At 40.7% G+C, this 16,946-nt stretch overlaps 1 protein-coding gene across 33 annotated transcripts in view; it reads left to right on the top strand.

Moving 5' to 3' along the window:
* PPIP5K2 (diphosphoinositol pentakisphosphate kinase 2) overlaps positions 1–10,632 on the top strand; it is an 85,573-nt gene extending 74,941 nt beyond the window's left edge. For 24 of the 33 annotated variants that reach the window (XM_025203294.1, XM_025203270.1, XM_025203287.1 and 21 more), the window contains 3 exons: positions 1,597–1,743; positions 2,418–2,546; positions 8,817–10,632. In XM_025203294.1, coding sequence (XP_025059079.1) covers positions 1,597–1,743; positions 2,418–2,546; positions 8,817–8,923 — 383 coding nt within the window. In that variant the 3' untranslated portion in view covers positions 8,924–10,632. Of the gene's footprint in view, positions 1–1,596; positions 1,744–2,417; positions 2,547–8,816 lie in introns of those variants that run through there. The other 9 variants (XR_003093892.1, XR_003093887.1, XR_003093885.1 and 6 more) reach the window with 3 other exon arrangements.
* Positions 10,633–16,946: the final 6,314 nt, after the last annotated feature.

The raw sequence follows: 16,946 nt of genomic DNA, 5'->3' as shown, positions 1-16,946 counted from the left end.
TCAAAAAGTAGTAATATTTCTGTCAGGCTAATCTGAAAAGTCTTATGAAAGTTTACTGTAATGCAAAGAAAGGGTTTACACTTTGCATGTATGCTTTTTTATTTATTTATTTATTTATTTTTAAAGAATCTTAACATTTATGCCAAATATTTATTTTAGTGCTTACACTGAAGCTTAACTGCTATCCTAATAAAAAGGTATACACAAAGGTATGCAGTGGTTTCTTTTGCACATGAAAACTGAGCTTCCATGAAATGCAACTTTATAGCTGTTGTATAAGTGGAGCTGATTAAGTAAATTTCAGCTATTTAGATTGGATCTCATTAACAGGATTGGATCTCACATTAATCCAAGAGTGGTCGGGGTGGGTCCAAATATGAATTCAGAAGTTCTTGTGTTAAATTACCTAGAATTATTATTTTATGTAAACTACTAAATGAAGACAAGCTGGGTATCGGAGGTGTGTAAATGCTTAGTAATATTTTTGAAGAAAGGAAGTTTACACTATATTGATATCTTTGAAAAATGTACCTTGAACTGAAACTTTAAACATTCTTTCATTAAGTATTGTCTTTTCATTTAAATAGACATCTTGGAAGAAATGTAGCAATTTATAGCATTGAACTGCAAAATTATAATGTTGCAGCTGTATATGGAAATGCTAATGTGGACAAATTTTTCCCTTCAAAACGCTTTTTGGATGCAGGTTTTCATTGAGAGCTATCAAACTTACATCTGTTTATAAAACTGCAGTATTAAGCATATGTGTGTGTTAAATGCTTCTTGTTTCATTGTAATAGAAATATGCATGGTTGGCTTATGAAATGTCAGTATGTTTGTACTAATGTTGGAATACAAAGTTGGATATCTCCCTCTACTTTTTATTTGGTTTAGATTAACTGTTAGCTTTGAAATTTCCAGTAATATGTGAATTGTGGGTTTTAAATTAATAAAGGTAGGTGTGAATCTGTGTTGTAAAATTAAGATAAATTCAAGGTACATATTAATTGATTTTGCTGAACCTTCGTTTGGTAAGTTAAGGCAGCAGTCTTGTGGCAAGAATACCCCAAGGGGATGGAGGTTGAATTCTGCAGGCTCCTTCCTCTTGGGCCTACCAATATTTTTAGCTGTTCTCTGGCAGTGTCCCAGTTTAAAAAAAAAAAAAAAAAGTCTACATGACCTGGCTAGATTTCTACGTCTGCTTGAATGAGTTCTTGTTTAGTGCTATGATTGGTGTGGGAATGAGTAAACAAAATATTGGCATTTCCATGTCTTTTTAATGGTTTACTTTGTCCTATTAAGTAATTTTCATGAAGTGTCATAGGATTAGAACAAAGATATCTCTTCATCTTGTTTAGCCTGATTTATCTGTACTTGAGTTTTGTCGAATGTTATATACAGTATCTTGAGCCTAGTATGTGCTGGAATTTGTTCCAACTCAATCTTACAGAGCACTGATACCATGATTTCAAGAATATTGTATGTTTGCATGTGTTGATACTGGATAATTCATTTTATACCATGTCTCTTGCTTGTAAAAAATTGCACTCAAGTCTTATGCCTGGAAACGTCTTTTTATTTTTATTTTTTTTGCAGGTTTTGAACTCTATTCCATGGTGCCTTCCATCTGCCCTCTGGAAACCCTACACAACTCCCTTTCTTTAAAGCAGGTGGATGAATTTCTTGCCTCCATTGCTGCTCCTTCAAGTGACAATCTACCAGACACATCCACTGCTCATAGTTGTAATTCAATTTTTATTACTTTAAACCATTCATCATTATTGTGCATAGTTGACAGAAGTCATTTGCAACAGGCCATGGGTATAACTTACTAAGAATTTATTAATGATTTTTATATATATTTTTGGACTAGCCTCTTCCTTATGTGGACTTTCCATGTTTTAATGTGAACTTTAGTCAATAGAAAGATTTTTTTTTTCTGGTTTTGCACCTCCTGGAGAGGCTGCTTGTCTGAATGTTTTTGTCCTCATCCTCCTCCCACAGTTGCAGTCCACTTAGCTGCTAGCTATGCCTCTTCATTCTGCGGTATACTCATATTGTAGACTTCTCAAACCAACTGGCATTCCTAGCAGTATTTTGTGCCATGTCAGAAGTCAGTATTAGTACTTATGTTGCCAGACTTCTTCTGGTGAGACATCGGTCACTGATTCTTAACTTATTTTGGGCTCTGTGAAGCTCTTGCATTACTTTCATAGGTAGTTACGGTAGATTTTCTTCATTATTTCCATATTTGAAATCTTGATACAAAAATCACTGGTAGGGTTACTGATTCTGTAATTATGGAATTCATAATATTCACAGATGTGTTGTTTCTTATTTACTGTTGTTTTGTTAATGCACAAATACTGGACAGATGTATTGTTCACAATATAAAAGGGATGTTTGTCTTCTTTCAGCATCTCCAACATATACAAGTCCATTGTCAGGAAGAAGAATCTCTTTAAATACATACACGCCTGCAAAAATCCAGCCAACACCACTTACAAACTTGCCTGAAAAGCTAACAAAAGAAAAAACAACCTCATGTAAGTAACTTCTGTCACAGCGGCACAGTAACTCATTTTCACTTAAACATTTTCCAGAATAGATAAGCTTGCCATTGGTGTGCTGAACAGTTTCACAAAGAATATTATGAAATAGAACCCCTATCCATGTAGGGGATGGTCACAAAAAGGGTAATTATGGTATTGTATAAATTACTTTTACAAATAATACATCAGTACCAAAACCCTTCTGTTGCTCTTAGAAGTTTTTGAGATTATTGAATTGGCTAGAAAGTTCATGTACCTGACCTTAGCAAAAGAAATACATTTCTGAACAGTTTCAGAATACCTTTCCCCTGCTTCTGAGTTAGTGGAGCAAATGAAATATTTGTCTGCTTTGTCTGAAGGAGTTATTGAGGTAAAAGTGAATATATACAAACAGGAAATGTTACTGTGATGCTGTACCTCACAATCAGGTAGAATACAGACAGTTTCTTAAAATTTTGTCTTAGCAATTATATACTTGCAATGTATATATGTAGTACACTGAATTAGCATCCCCGTGCTTCAAAATGGTAGCGGGGCACTTAATCTAAAGCTCATCGAATGACATTTTGAAGCATGGAGATGCTGATGCAGGAGATGTAGGAAGCTGCTGGAGTGCAGTAATTGCCACACTTCAGCAGACTTGATTAATCGATGCTGCTCCAATGCATTGGGTGATGTGCTGGAATTCCAGTGCGTCAGAGCAGCCTCCCTGGTCATGTATAGTTGGTCCTAGCTCTCCCTGTATCTCCACATCTACGTCTGTTCAGTAGCATTTAGCGAAAAGCTAAATAATTTTAAAAAAGGAAGTTTCTCTAAAAATCATTTGTAAAAGCAACACAATTTTTCCCATTGAAGTTTTTAATGCAGTGTCTAGAGCACAGACACTCAACCTTTTGGTTGTGCGAGTCAGATTGGACCCTGCATGCTAGGATCAGATCCCGTTCCCACATGCAGGCTTACGAGGTCCTGTACCACCTCTGTGCATTGGGGATCAGGCCTCATACTACCATGCATGCCTGACCTGACCTAGCACACAGAGCTATGGCTGCAGGTCTGGCTTGTGGGCCGGTGTTGAATACCCCTGCTGTAAAGCAGCTGATGGCATGGCAACCGCTCAAGACCCATAAACATATTAAATCATAGACTCATAGAAAATAAGGGTTGGAAGGGACCTTAGGAGGTCATCTAGTCCAACCCGTTGCTCAAACCAGGACCATCCCCAACTAAATCATTCCAGCCTGGGCTTTGTCAAGCCGGACCTTAAAAACCCCCAAGGATAGAGATTCTACCACCAATCTGGGTAACTTGGTCCAGTGCTTCACCACCCTCCTAGTGAGAGAATCTTTCCTAATATCCAACCTAAACCTCCCTTGCTGCAACTTGAGATGACTGCTCCATATTCTGTCATCTGTCACCACTGAGAACAGTCTAGCTCCACACTCTTGGGAACCACCCTTCAAGTAGTTGAAGATCTGCTATCAAATCCCCTCTGTCTTCTCTTCTCCAAACTAAATAAACCCAGTTTCCTTAGCCTCTCCTCATAAGTCATGTACCCCATCCCCCAAACCATTTTTGTTGCTCTCCGCTGTACTCCCTCCTACTTGTCTAAATACTTTCTATAGTGGGGGGCCCCAAAGCTGGACACAGTACTCCAGATGTGACCTCACCAATGCAGAATAGAATGGAATAATTACTTCCCTCTATGTGCTGGCAGTGCTACTACTAATTTAGCCCAGTATGCTGTTAGCCTTCTTGGCAACAAGGGCACGCTGCTGACTCATATCCATCTATTGTCTACTCTAACCCCCAAGTCATTTTCTGCAGAGCTGCTGCTTAGCCAGTAGGTCCCCAGGTGTAGCGGTGCATGGGATTCTTCTGTCCTCAGTGCAGGACTTTGCATTTGTCCTTGTTGAACCGCATGAGATTTCTTTTGGCCCAATCTGATTTCTCTAGGTCACTCTGAATCCTAGCCCTGCCCTCCAGTGCGTCTACTACACCCCCCCCAGTTTGGTGTCATCTTGCAATCTATCTCATCTTCCATATCACTAATGATGATATTGAACAAAACCAGCCCCAGGACTGACCCCTGGGGCACTCCACTCCATACTGGCTGCCAGCTAGACATTGAGCCGTTGATTACTACCCGTTGAGCCTAACAGTCCATTCATCCAACCCATACTTCCTCAGCTTGCTTACAAGAATGCTGTGAGAGACGGTATCAGAAACCTTGCTAAAGTCAAAGTATATTGTGTCCACTGCTTTCCCTGCATGCATAGAGCCAGTTATCTCATCATAGAAGGCAATCAGGTTGGTCATGCCTGACTTGCCCTTGGTGAATCCATGCTGACTATTCCTAATCACTTTCTCGTCTAAGTGCTTGTAAATGGATTCTTTGAGGACCTACTCCATGATTTTTCACTGAGATGAGGCTGACTGGTCTGTAGTTTCCTGGATCTATGGTGCAATGGAGTCTGATCCTTGATCCGAAAAATTCTGCCTCCTGCCATGTCATGTGTGCATAGCAGGACACATGATTTTGGGATCAGGAGTCAGATCGTAATGGCATCGTTACTACTTTCCATTCAGAGGGAGCCCAGGATCAAGGTCCCAAGCTCTCCCTGTATAGATGAGTTGAAAGCCAGAGCCTGCAGTCTGGCCCTGGGCCGAGGGATCATCTGTCCCACACCAGTCTTGGAATGGCTCCAGTGTGCTCCCAGGCTGGAACCAACAGTCAGTTGCTTGTCAGGTCCCAAGGCTTGGGATGGCACTGAAGTCTAGAACCAGCTCTGGTGCAGTCCTGGGCCTGGGCCAGACAATTAGCTGATTGTCCGTTACAGCTCCAGCACCGCTCAGGAGCCTAGGACTGCCTCCAGTTTGTTGCTGTTCTGCCACATGTTCAATTTAAGGTACGATGGAGACCAGCCACAAAAATATTCCAGAATGAGATGGGTAGTATTTTTGTGGCTGGTTTCCTGTTTTGTTATGCCATTAATTCCGCATGTTAATGTATACTATCTACAGTGTGATTAACAGGGTAATTGGATCTTAAGTATAACATCTGCCAGGCATAAAGTCATCTTTGAGCCAGTTTATATTGTCCTCTTCTAGATATCTGAGCTATTTGAGGGATTTGTGAATGTAGTTGCATTCTTAGAAACCTTGCCAGGTTCAGGTGTTTGTATTAGAGCACCGTTAATCTTGAAGCTTGTCTTAATATTATATGCCTTGTGCCTTTTCTCAAGTATCTCAGTCTGTCAGAGCTGAGCTTCATTATCCATAGTACCACTCACCACAGCATCAGGCACCACAAACTGGATTGCATATTTTTCTTTCCCTCTCACTTCTCTATACAAAACATCCTATCAACGTTTAGGAAGTGTGATTACACTCATCCTATACCTTCTGAAGAGATCGTAGCTGGCAAAGTTGAGTGCATCTGGTTTAACCACTAGTTTTCATTTCCTAAAGGAATATACTTTGCCATTCTCCAAGCTACTAATAGATATGGCTTATGATAGCTCTATTGTCTTAGGAGTGTCTCCCTCCTTCTAGAGGGCTTATCAGCTTTAGTTTCTCACTTTGCACTACACATAGATTTAACAGGTAATATTGATTTAAATGGAATGTTTCTTTTTTTAACCAATTAAATCAGATGTACTCAATTTTTGGGGAAAGGTATATGTAATAAATACTTTGGTACAACTATCAAGTAAACCATTTCTGGATCTTGACTGTTTTCTCTGTCCCTCATAAAGTCCATGAGACCTGTTATAATATATTAGTTTGATCTCTTTAGTTGAACCATAAGTCTGATCTCAGGTTTTTTGCAAGTGAAGCCATTTTTCCTAATGATAAACTTAATGTAGTAGAGTTAGGCTTAGATTGTGGTGACATTTTACAAGCAAATTGTACAAATACAATATGGTATGGATGCATATCGTACTGCTTTTTTAAAGACAGTGGTTCATTCTACCTTAAACATTTTTATAGTTGTCCATACAGACATTCTTGTGGTATCATTCTTTCCACAAGTCCTGGTCTATCGTAAAGAAAATGCAACCCTTCTCCCAATCCAGAATTGTATTTTTTTTTCTTTTAGAACAGATTGAAATCCTTTCAAAATTCATCTTTCTTTAATTCTCTCCAGCCTTGACTCTTGTTCTCCTGTCTTCAAGAGAGCTATTTAAATAACTATCTGATTAGATGTTTGAATGATGTAGATACTCAGCCTTGGGGTGTTCAAGTTGTGACCATCTGAAAGAGTTTCCAACTTTGTCTGTCCAAGAGTTTTCAAGAGAAGCAGAATGATCTTCTCTTTATGTATTTATAAAAAAGACTGCTGCTAAACTTTGACTTACTGTATATGCTTGATCCAAAACATTTTATCCCATTATAACAGGGGTGGGGAAACCCCTCCAATTCAAGTACAGGGGAGGGGCCAGGTGGCTGCTGCAGTTCCAGGTCCAGTCCTGACCTGGGGTTGGAGTTGGGGGCAGGTAGTTGCTGCAGCTCCTCTTGTCACTTGCCCTTTGCAACACCCCTCACCCGCCACCAGCAGTTGTCCTCCATGGCTTGGGCTCTGGCCCTGCTCTGGCTTGGGGCGCAGAGCACATGATCACTCCAGCTCTCACCCAGCCATGCAGCAGCAATGGCAGTGCAGGCAACTCTAGTCCTGGATGAGCTGCCACTGCAGCTGCTGCTGCATGGCAGAGCTAGGACTGGAACCACCATGTGCTCCATTCTCTGGGCAGGAGCCTGAACCAGAGCCATGGAGGGTAAACAGTGGGAGGCTAGTGGTCCAGAGGCAGCAGTGAATGTGGTGGAAGTGGTAGGGAGTAGGTACAGCAGGGTGGGCACTGCAGGGAGGGTCAGGGACTAGCGGGGGCTAGGCAAAGAGGAGGCAAGTAGTAGGGGTGCAAGTGGCAGCGGACAAGGGGTAGAGGTCAAGCCACTTGATTCTCTCCTACCACCTACCCTCCTGGAGCAGTGGTGGGGAATGAATTTAAGAGACCCTTCCAATAGTTAGATTCCATACAGGAAAAAATTATAACAAATTTATAAATTTTCCATGTCTAGACTAATTACTGGGGGGGTGGTCAACTTAAATTTGAAGTTGTCTTGGATTTAGGTAAATGTGGTATCTCTTACAGAATTCCCTAGTGGAAGTGTCCTCAGACTTTTCTGTCCTTATTTAACACCGTGGAATTGATTATTTTGGTTCCCATTGCCTCCCCCATAATATACCTTATTATTTTAGAAAACATAAGGTATCTTGTTTTTCAGGATGTTATCTTGTTTTTTGTTTCTCACTACCTATTGCAGTCTGTTTTCTGTTTGTATCTGCATTCCTTAGATTTAAGGTATTTTTAAGTTTTCATTTTCTGTTCCCTCTAATTATTTGCAGACTATTTTTGCTTCTTGCTTGAAAGGAAGCTGAGTGTTTTAGCACTGAAACAGCTAAAACATCTCTGAAAATACTATATAAAACTCCTTATGAGGTCCAATATTTGAGCTTTAAGTTGAAATTTATTTACCACAAGGCCTGTAGAACAGTGCATGAATCCAAGCTGCTTTTCTCTTTGTCTGAACAGAATGTAATAAGTTAAGTCGTTACATGTAATAAAAGGTTGAAAAAATTGTCACATATTTACATTTTACTTTTTTTCTTCTTTTTAAAAAAGAAATACCAAATTTAAACTCTTACCTATCCTTTGTTTTGTACCAGAAACTTTTCTGTAGCATATTCAAGTTATTTGGCTAAGTACATGCAAATCTATTTACAAATGAACTGTTTAGAAGAAGAGCATGTGCAAATGGAAAAGCCCTTTTCTTTTACAAGTTCTCAAACTTATAATCTTTTTCTTTACTGGCTTTGACCTCCAGATAACTCTGGAGAACTATCTGCTTTCAGTAGCTTTCAGATCAGTTGGGGTATTTCTGTTTTATAAAAATGTGACCCTTTGCTATTTGGCCAACTTTTCAGTAATTTTGGGAAGCCACATAAAGTTACTAGTGATGGGGAGTTTTTTTTTTCTGTAATACAAAGTAGTGAATTTCAGTAGTGTGAATTTCTCACTATAAATGCAGGTGTAATTTTGATTCTCAACTTTTCAAAAGTAACTTATTTAACTTGAGTTATTTAATGACTATATTGGGATACTTCAGTTCCTTTTGCATCAGTCTTGATATCAGTTGCAACACCACGCAAAACAAAGATCCATTTAATCAGGAGGGATTTTTTTTTCCTTGTTTGCTTCTGTGTAGCTACCAGTGGGACCTCCAGTTGTGTGTCTAAAGTTAAAACATCTCATGAAGAAAGCCCCCATGATGATGCAAAACATGCTAATGCAACCCTTCCTAAGAAGAAATGAAGCACGGCAGACAAAACTTCCTTTTAAAAATCTCCGTCAGTGTACATTCAGTGATAGAAAAGCTAATTTAATTGTGACCTAGCTTTCAAAAGCCATTCATGTTAGTGTCTGTCTCAGTGCACTTGCCTGTATGTAAATTAAAGACTCGTAACTAGTGCACACTTTGTATATATTCAAGTAAAAAGTCTCTTCTCATTTTCTAAAATATTTATGGCAAAGAGATTTGCTCAGCAGTTGAACGAATTGCACACCTTTTAAGCTGCCTTTTCAGTGTCTTAGTTTACTGTATATGTGTATAAAGTATAAACAGACAAGAAATTCCATCCCAGTGGTCTGTATTATAGTGGCTCTGTTAGAGTCACTGTAATGAAGAGTTGTCTATCATTCTGAACTCCTATTTTAAGGGGTTATAATCTAGCTGTGAACTTTTTTGTCTTGGGTTGAAATTTGACATACGTGATCTTGGCCAGGAGCAATTTTTATTTAAATACAATTCCAAAGAAATCACTTTGCCTGTTTGAGGTAAAACAGGTGCTTTTGGCATTTGAATGATTTTGTATCATATATGCTGAAATAACTAGGAACAATGGGGTGAATGAAGTCGCTGTCTTTTCAGTTTGAATCTCCTTGCTGTGTTCTGTGTTTTACATCAGACCTGTAACATTCAAATATACTTTTTTCTTTTGTGGTTTAGTACGTGCCTATATATGAGTATATACCTGTATATCCTCTGACAGAAAAAAGAATCATTTTATCTATTTTCTTATCCTAAGAATTTTTGTTTACTAAAAAAGATGGCTTTATTTGTCTTATCATAGGTTTGTAAAAAGTTACTAACAAATTGCTGACATAAAAAAAATAAAAGAAAAAGCAGTTTTCTTTAAAAGGAAGTATGGTTACACACGGCCTGATTATTTACAGTTTCTAGGATAACTTACTACCCCATCATTATGCGGTGGTTCTATTACCACTGTTTCAGACTAAGGAGAGAAACGGCAATACTCCTGGAACTAAAAGTTTAACTTGAGAAAGTTACACTGAATACACTGGTTTTAGCATGTTCTGTTTTGTTCATATCACTTTCACTCTGTCAGCAGGACTCAAACTGTGGAGTTGGGCTCTATGAAGTAATCATCCAGGCTCAGCCAGTTTTCATTTCATATGTGGCATGAAGAATTTTTAAATATTCATAAATGTCCCAAATTAGTGCAGCATTTTGCCCATATGTTCAGTTGGCTGAATTATTAATAATGGCTTTATAACCTGCATTAAAATTGATATTTTTCTACTTTAAATGGCAAGACATATTGTTTCAAAAAAATGTTTTTAAGGAAAAGAAAGCTCTTAACACTTACCAGCAATTTTGAATACATTGTGATCTTGCCACAAAGTCTGTACAGATTTAAGTGGGTCGCAAGTGAAATGACTTCTAAAAATTGTTCTATTAAGTGCAGATTAAATGATACCAAAAACCTGAAGTGTTCACAGTTGTATGCTCAAACCAGTTAATTTCTTGTATCATAAACATGTAATGTGGACCCTATTTCTTGCACATAACAGAATGTATATGTTAATGTTTACTGTTTCTTTTTTTTAATTCTGTTAAAATGTAAGTGTGCATATCATTCCAGTCAACCAAAGCTCTGGTATAAAAAAAAAACAAAAACAAAACTTGACGTGCTCCTAAATAAAAACAAGGTCAGTCGTAACTTTTTGGTGTCTTTGGGTCTCTCTTCTAGGAATTTGATAGTATTTGACTGTCAGTAGCTTTACATAATTCTTTTCTAATCCTATGTAAAAGCACTACACCAGTTAAACTAATAATGCATCTCTAAAAATAGAGTTTTGCAGTCCAAAGCAAGGCTTTTCAATGAGGATAAGAAAACAGGCAACACCTCTTTTTACCCCCTCCTCCAAACACGTGTGTTTCTGTAGTTCATTCCATGTGCACAGGCGGCTACATCAATGTAGAGCCCTGTTGATTTCTGTGAACATAGCCTTTGTGCCTATATATGAGTTGGGAGAGGAAGCCAGATGCCCTAGCATAGGCTTTGCTTCAAACCATGTACCTGTTGTTTAAAGAAAGAGCTGTACCAAAACCAGGTGACTTCAACCTGGCCACAATCCAAGCCCAGTGATGACATTGGCTTTCAGTACTGGCTGCAGAAGCAGAGGAGCAGGTTGAGACCTAGAGCCCCTGGGCAAGAATACAGAATCTTATGAGTAAGCCAGGTCTGATGCCACTGTGAATGCATTTCTGTTCCCTTGCCTATGTATATATGTGCATAAATTATGGAATGGCTGCAACCTCTCTATTCCCCCTTATTGTCCATAGCAGTGTTAAAGAACTTGAACTGTCCCATGCTTTTCCTGAGCTTCAAAACCTATTTTATAAGGAAATATTCTTCACTTGATCAGTTCAGTTCTTAATATTAACTATTTAGTTGGATATTCCTTAGAAGAAAAGGCTGGAGAAGAAGACATCTATTGTCTATAATAGGGGTTCTTAATCCCTGGGATGCAAATCAACTGCCAGTCCGCAACACGGTTGGCTGCTGGACCGGAAGTGGCCGTGGACCAGCAAACCACGGCCCCCCAAAGCTGGGCAGAGAGGCCATGGCTCCTTCTGCAGGGGGTATCTTTACCTGTCTGCTAGCCAGAAATTCTGGCCATGATTGGCTGTGATTGCTGGGCCGAGGCTTGCCAGGTTGTGGCATAAAAACTTTGGGAACCCCTGGACTATACTGTTGAACAGGGTGAGGTGCTTTTGTCAACCATTAGAAATAGAGGACCTTCACACACTGCCCTCCCTGCAGTGACTTGATGTCTCTAGTTGACAGGCTCAGCAGATGTCTCTTTTGCCTCAGGAAAGAGGGCATCCCTGACAAAAAGCTCCGTTTCTTGCTGCTGCTCTTCCTCTAGTAGCCCTGGCACAGGCTCCATCAACTAGCCCTGAAGTAGACATCCCTTCAGCAGGCTACATCAAATACTGACAAATGCACATGCATCAAATGTAAGAGCAGCTCAAAACAATACACTGCTCATGTAAAGAAGAGTCCAACTGTCAGAACAAGTCCTCAAAATCTCAAGTTCAAGATTGCAAGGTGCCAACAGCAAAAAAGTCCAAAAAATTAGGGTACACATACCAAGAATATCTTGGTACCAATCTGGATGCTAAAGAATGTGTATTTCTCAAGATTCTGTGTATCTGCCTTCACTCTTCCTTTTATGATAATATACTATTAACAATATCATTGGATCTGCATCAATGACACCAGCATTTCTAGAGGAATGATTCTACAGTTCCTGGGCTGCTGCTAATCCCCTGCTTTCTTGCAGTAAGCCATCATTAAAAAGAAAGGAAGGGTACTTCCAAAGGGTGTCTTAGCAGTATCCAGTTGTGGGATCTGATGCAGGACTGGCCATGAAGGGGTCACAGGCAATCTTGTGATGGCAGATTACTGATGCTGACTAATTTGCTGGAGGGCCACCATTTGGCAGGTTTCAAAATGGAACCTTATGATTCACCACAAAGAGGAGATCTAACCTGACATTGATAGGAAGAGCCCCTTTCTGAGAGCTAGAAGAATCTTTTCTAAAGTTTAGCAAACCCTTCTTTGACTCCCTTGGAATTCTTCATCTCCTGCCTTGCCTTTTTAAAGCTGACTGATGCCAACTGCTTCAGCCAAAAGTTAATGAGCTTCAGCACTTATGGAGGAAGCCCATACATCTAATTTAACAAGAACAAACTGGTTCTGACACCAAAGTGGAGCCTGTTTCTCTTATGCCAGTTAATACTTTACCTTTTTTTCTCCCTGAAAACTACATTTTACACAGTAATATCCATTATATGTATTGTATGTCCTACCATTCTGTTCTGACAGGATTAAATCTACAAATTTAGTCTGGTGACTGGCTGTTTAAAGACTAATCTATTTCATCCCAGAGTTTCTTAGAGTGGATAATTTAGAGCATCATACTGCATTACAGTTTGACTAATGTGCTTGCTCCATGGACTATCAAGGTTTGTTTCCATAGGTCCCAAGCAAAATCTTCAGTTTGTTTTTGAAATGTGCTAGTATCCAAAATCTGCAAGAAAGTAGGTCTGTGCGAAGCAGCAAGTATTCACTTCAGATTCGGATTCAGATTTGGCTGATTCAGAGGGACAGTGATTTGATTCTGTGATTTGAATCACTCCTGATTCGATTCGGCTGATTTGGATTCAGTTTTGGTGCTGATTTGGCCATAGACTATAATGGGGAATCACTAAAATACCAATAAGTTTTGTCATTTTTTTGCAGATTCGGATGAAAACAGCAGGGATGGTAGCCCCTTCTGAGGGTATGCAGCCTGCCAAGCTTCAAGGAGATAGGAGCAGGGGTTTCTGTGAAAGTGCATTTTAAACTGTTAAAAGCAAAACTCGTATCACTTGTATGTGTTAAGGCAGAGAAGGATGAATGCAGCAGGGATGGTAGCCCTTTGTGCGGGCATGAAGCCTGCCAGGTTTCAGGCAGACTGGTGCAGAGGGTTCTGTGAAAGTGCACCTCAAGGTTCTGAAAGCAAATTAAAAAAGCAAGTAGGTGCTGAGTGAGGAGGGTGGCACTCACATTGCCTGCACATGGAGCTTGGGGAACCCCAGCAACATGAGGTTCACCTTGCTGCTCCATGAAACCAGGATCCAAGGAGGTGCGGTGGGGTGCCACACCATCACCAGCAATGCTGAACACCCTCTCGCTTGGAACACTGGTTGGTAGACACCTGTTCCCAAGCAACCGTGGCCAAATCCTGCCACACCTGGCTGTGGGTTGCCTAATAGGCCAAGGGGTTCAGTGCAGTGGCTCCCTGTCCTCAGCAAGATAGGTAGCCACTGAGGCCTCCATGCTAACTGCCCGATGGTGGGGGCTGGTGCCTCTTGGCCCACATTGGCAGCGGCTGTGGTGGAGGAGATTGGCTCATGGTTGGAGTGCTGGCATGGGAAAGTGAATACCCCTCTTCCACATCTCCCCATCTCTGCCCTTCTGCCTCCCTGACTCTGTTCACCAACACCTCCGTCCAGTGATCGAGGGTTTCGCTGCTGCAGATGCTCCCCTTCACCCTTCGGTCACACATGCCTGCCAGCATGTGAACCGTACTGGACTGCAATGGATCCGGCCTTTTTTGATGCCCTCCTTTAGCTGCTTCACCAGTGCCTGCACCTCTGGTGAAAGCAGCTTGCCCCAGCCAGGAACATCAATCCCCTGGAGCTTCTCCATTTCATTCTTGAGCTTCTTCGCTATGGGGATCACCTGGCTAAGGATGGCATCGCCAGCGCTGAGACTCTTGGCCTCAAGGAATGGCTTGAGGACCACCAAGCTCTGAGAGATGGTATTCCACTCCATTTTGTTAAGGGGGCCACTGATCCCAATCTCCCCGACCAAGGCCATCGCCTGGATGGCCTTCTATTGCTCTACCAGCCTTTCTAGCATCAGCCAGTCTTTAATGATCGAAGTATAACATCCATGTATGAAAATAGTGACTTGGTATGTATAACTGGATATAGAATTGTTCCAAAATTAGAGAAATCTGCAAGGCTATCATTCACGTTGTACCATCCAGCTTACACAATGAATGTGCCAGAGACCATGCAATTAGAAGAGCATACAATTAGACTGAGACCCATAATTTTGGCTCATCATCTTGCTAGACACCTGCAGGATGAAATACTAGATTTCTGGCATCCTTGCAGGATCTTACTCTGTGAGGTTGCAAGATTGTTATATTTACTAAAAGAGTATTTACTTTTATATTCTTCACTGATTTACTTAGTGTAGTAGCCTGCAAAAACATGCTGTTTTTACATCATATACTTTATTTGTTAAACTTTTAATTTTCATTAGACATCTTATATTCAAAGTAATATGCACCGGATCTCACTCCTTCATTCCTCAGTTATTTATATATTTGAGCAGCAGAAAATTCAAAAACAGCATCATGATGAAAACTAGCTTTAAAGAAGTTTGCTAAGAAATCAGCATTGGGAAACATTATCCACTGGAGATTTCCTATAGCAACTGTGGTTTGTCAGGATGCTGTAGTCAGTGTGGATCCCATTGAAAAGTACACATGAAGGGCAGATCAGAGTTCTCAGCTGAACATAGTTTTAAATTACAATGGAATTGAGGCAGGGAACCAAAGTTCCAGTGCTCTTCCCTTTATGCCCCCACACAAGAGCATGAGGACAGTGCTCATCCATGGCTCCAGCTATCAAACAGATTTCAAAACTTGAGAACAAGGCTCATGCACGCTGACACCAGGATCCACAGTACTTGCCATCATCACCTAGCAGCACCACAACTGCTATAGGGTAAGTAACTTGCATGTAGATTTCACTGTCAGTGACTGGCAAACAGTATCCTCTTCAGCACGGGAATGAGGAATATTATTACAACAGACTGGAGTACTACAGTCTCAGATTTCACATCAGATCTAGCAATTATCTCCAGCAAGGAAGCCATAATGTTCCATGAGCCTGCTCTTTTAGGGCTGTGCAAAGCTTTGGTAGCCGATTCGATTCGGAGGAGATTTGGCGGCCAAATCTCTGAACCCGAATCTAATCAGGAAACCTATTAAAAGGTCCAAATTGAATCGGAAGCTTCCAAATTGATTCGGAAGGCTTGCAACAAACGGAAACTGAGATGAGGGAGGGGGAAAAGGCTTGGTGGGGGTGGAGATTGCTTTGACATCAGAGCTGGCCAGTGACTGATCTTTCTCTGACTTCCCTTCCAATCACAGTGCTCTCGGGGAGGAACATAGAAACAACATACAAAGTTGTGTCTGAAGTGATCTGTGCCTTTTGTGAGCTCGCTCTCTCTTGGAGCAGCAGCGTCTGAAAGGCTTAGACTCTTGCTAGCTAGTCTCTCTTCTTGTAAGTTGTATTCAATCCTTTCCTACTTACACTTGCCTACAATCCCTCTTGTTATCCCTATCTATTCCTTTCAACTTACTCTTCTCCCCAAATCCTCTTATTTATTCTTGTTAGTCTGTCTTGATTCTTTCCCCCCACAAAAAGAAATCTGTGTTTTCCCTGACACTGTCATCACTGTGCAGGAAAACACAAAATATAATAGAGAGACAAGGTTCTTTGGGTGAATCTGATATCTTTTATTAGACCAACTTAAATAGTTGGAAAACAATTATTAAGCAAGCTTTCATGTTCAAAAACCCTTTGTCAGGCTAAGGAAGTTTCAGCAATTGGTGCGTGCTCTTCCTGGATGGAATGGAAAGTAAAGAAGCCTGAGGCTGGGCTGGGCTGGTCTGCATACAAGACAGGTAGTCAGTGAAAATGTAGATTGAGGAGTCAATGGGTGAGAGACAGGCTGGGAGGGGGGGGTGGAGGAAGAGAGAGAAGGGAGATGAAAGTGGAAAAATACTTGGGGAGTCAGATGTCAGGCAGGTTATAATGCGTCATAAATCCAATGTCTATATTTAGTCCATGATTTTTAGTATCCAGGAGGTTGATGAAGTGGAGTTCATAGGCTCGTCTCTGGGAAGTGTTGTGTAAGTTTCCTTTGAGGATCAGGACTGAGAGATTGGAGAGAGAGTGGTTTTCTTGTGAAAAATGTGCCCCCACAGGTAATTGGGTATTTCTGTCTTTGATGGATTTCCGGTGTGCATTCATTCTGGCGCGCAGTTGTTGTTTGGTCTCTCCTACATATTTTCCATCAGGGCATTTGGTGCATTGGATGAGATATATTACATTTCTGGAGGTGCAGCTGTAAGATCCAGGAATGCTGGATGATCAAGTGCATTGATAGTTCCAGCTATCAAACAGAATTCAAAACTTGATGATCACCTGTCTGGGGTCTTGTGAACCCAGCATTCATTCCTGCCTGTGGCAGGGGGTCAGGTTAGATGATCTGTTCAGGTCCCTCCTGACCCTAGCTACTATGAACTATGATGGCTTTGTTGTGGGGTGTAGTAATTGTGGGGGTGGTGGAGATGTGTTAGCAGGTTTTGCATTTCTTGTCATGGCACGGTCTGGATC

The sequence above is a fragment of the Alligator sinensis genome, unplaced genomic scaffold (assembly GCF_000455745.1).
Source record: "Alligator sinensis unplaced genomic scaffold, ASM45574v1 scaffold575_1, whole genome shotgun sequence".
In the NCBI taxonomy this organism is placed as follows: Eukaryota; Metazoa; Chordata; order Crocodylia; family Alligatoridae; genus Alligator; species Alligator sinensis.
Note: the sequence above shows the minus strand (reverse complement) of the source record. Positions and strands in the feature narration are given on the sequence as shown.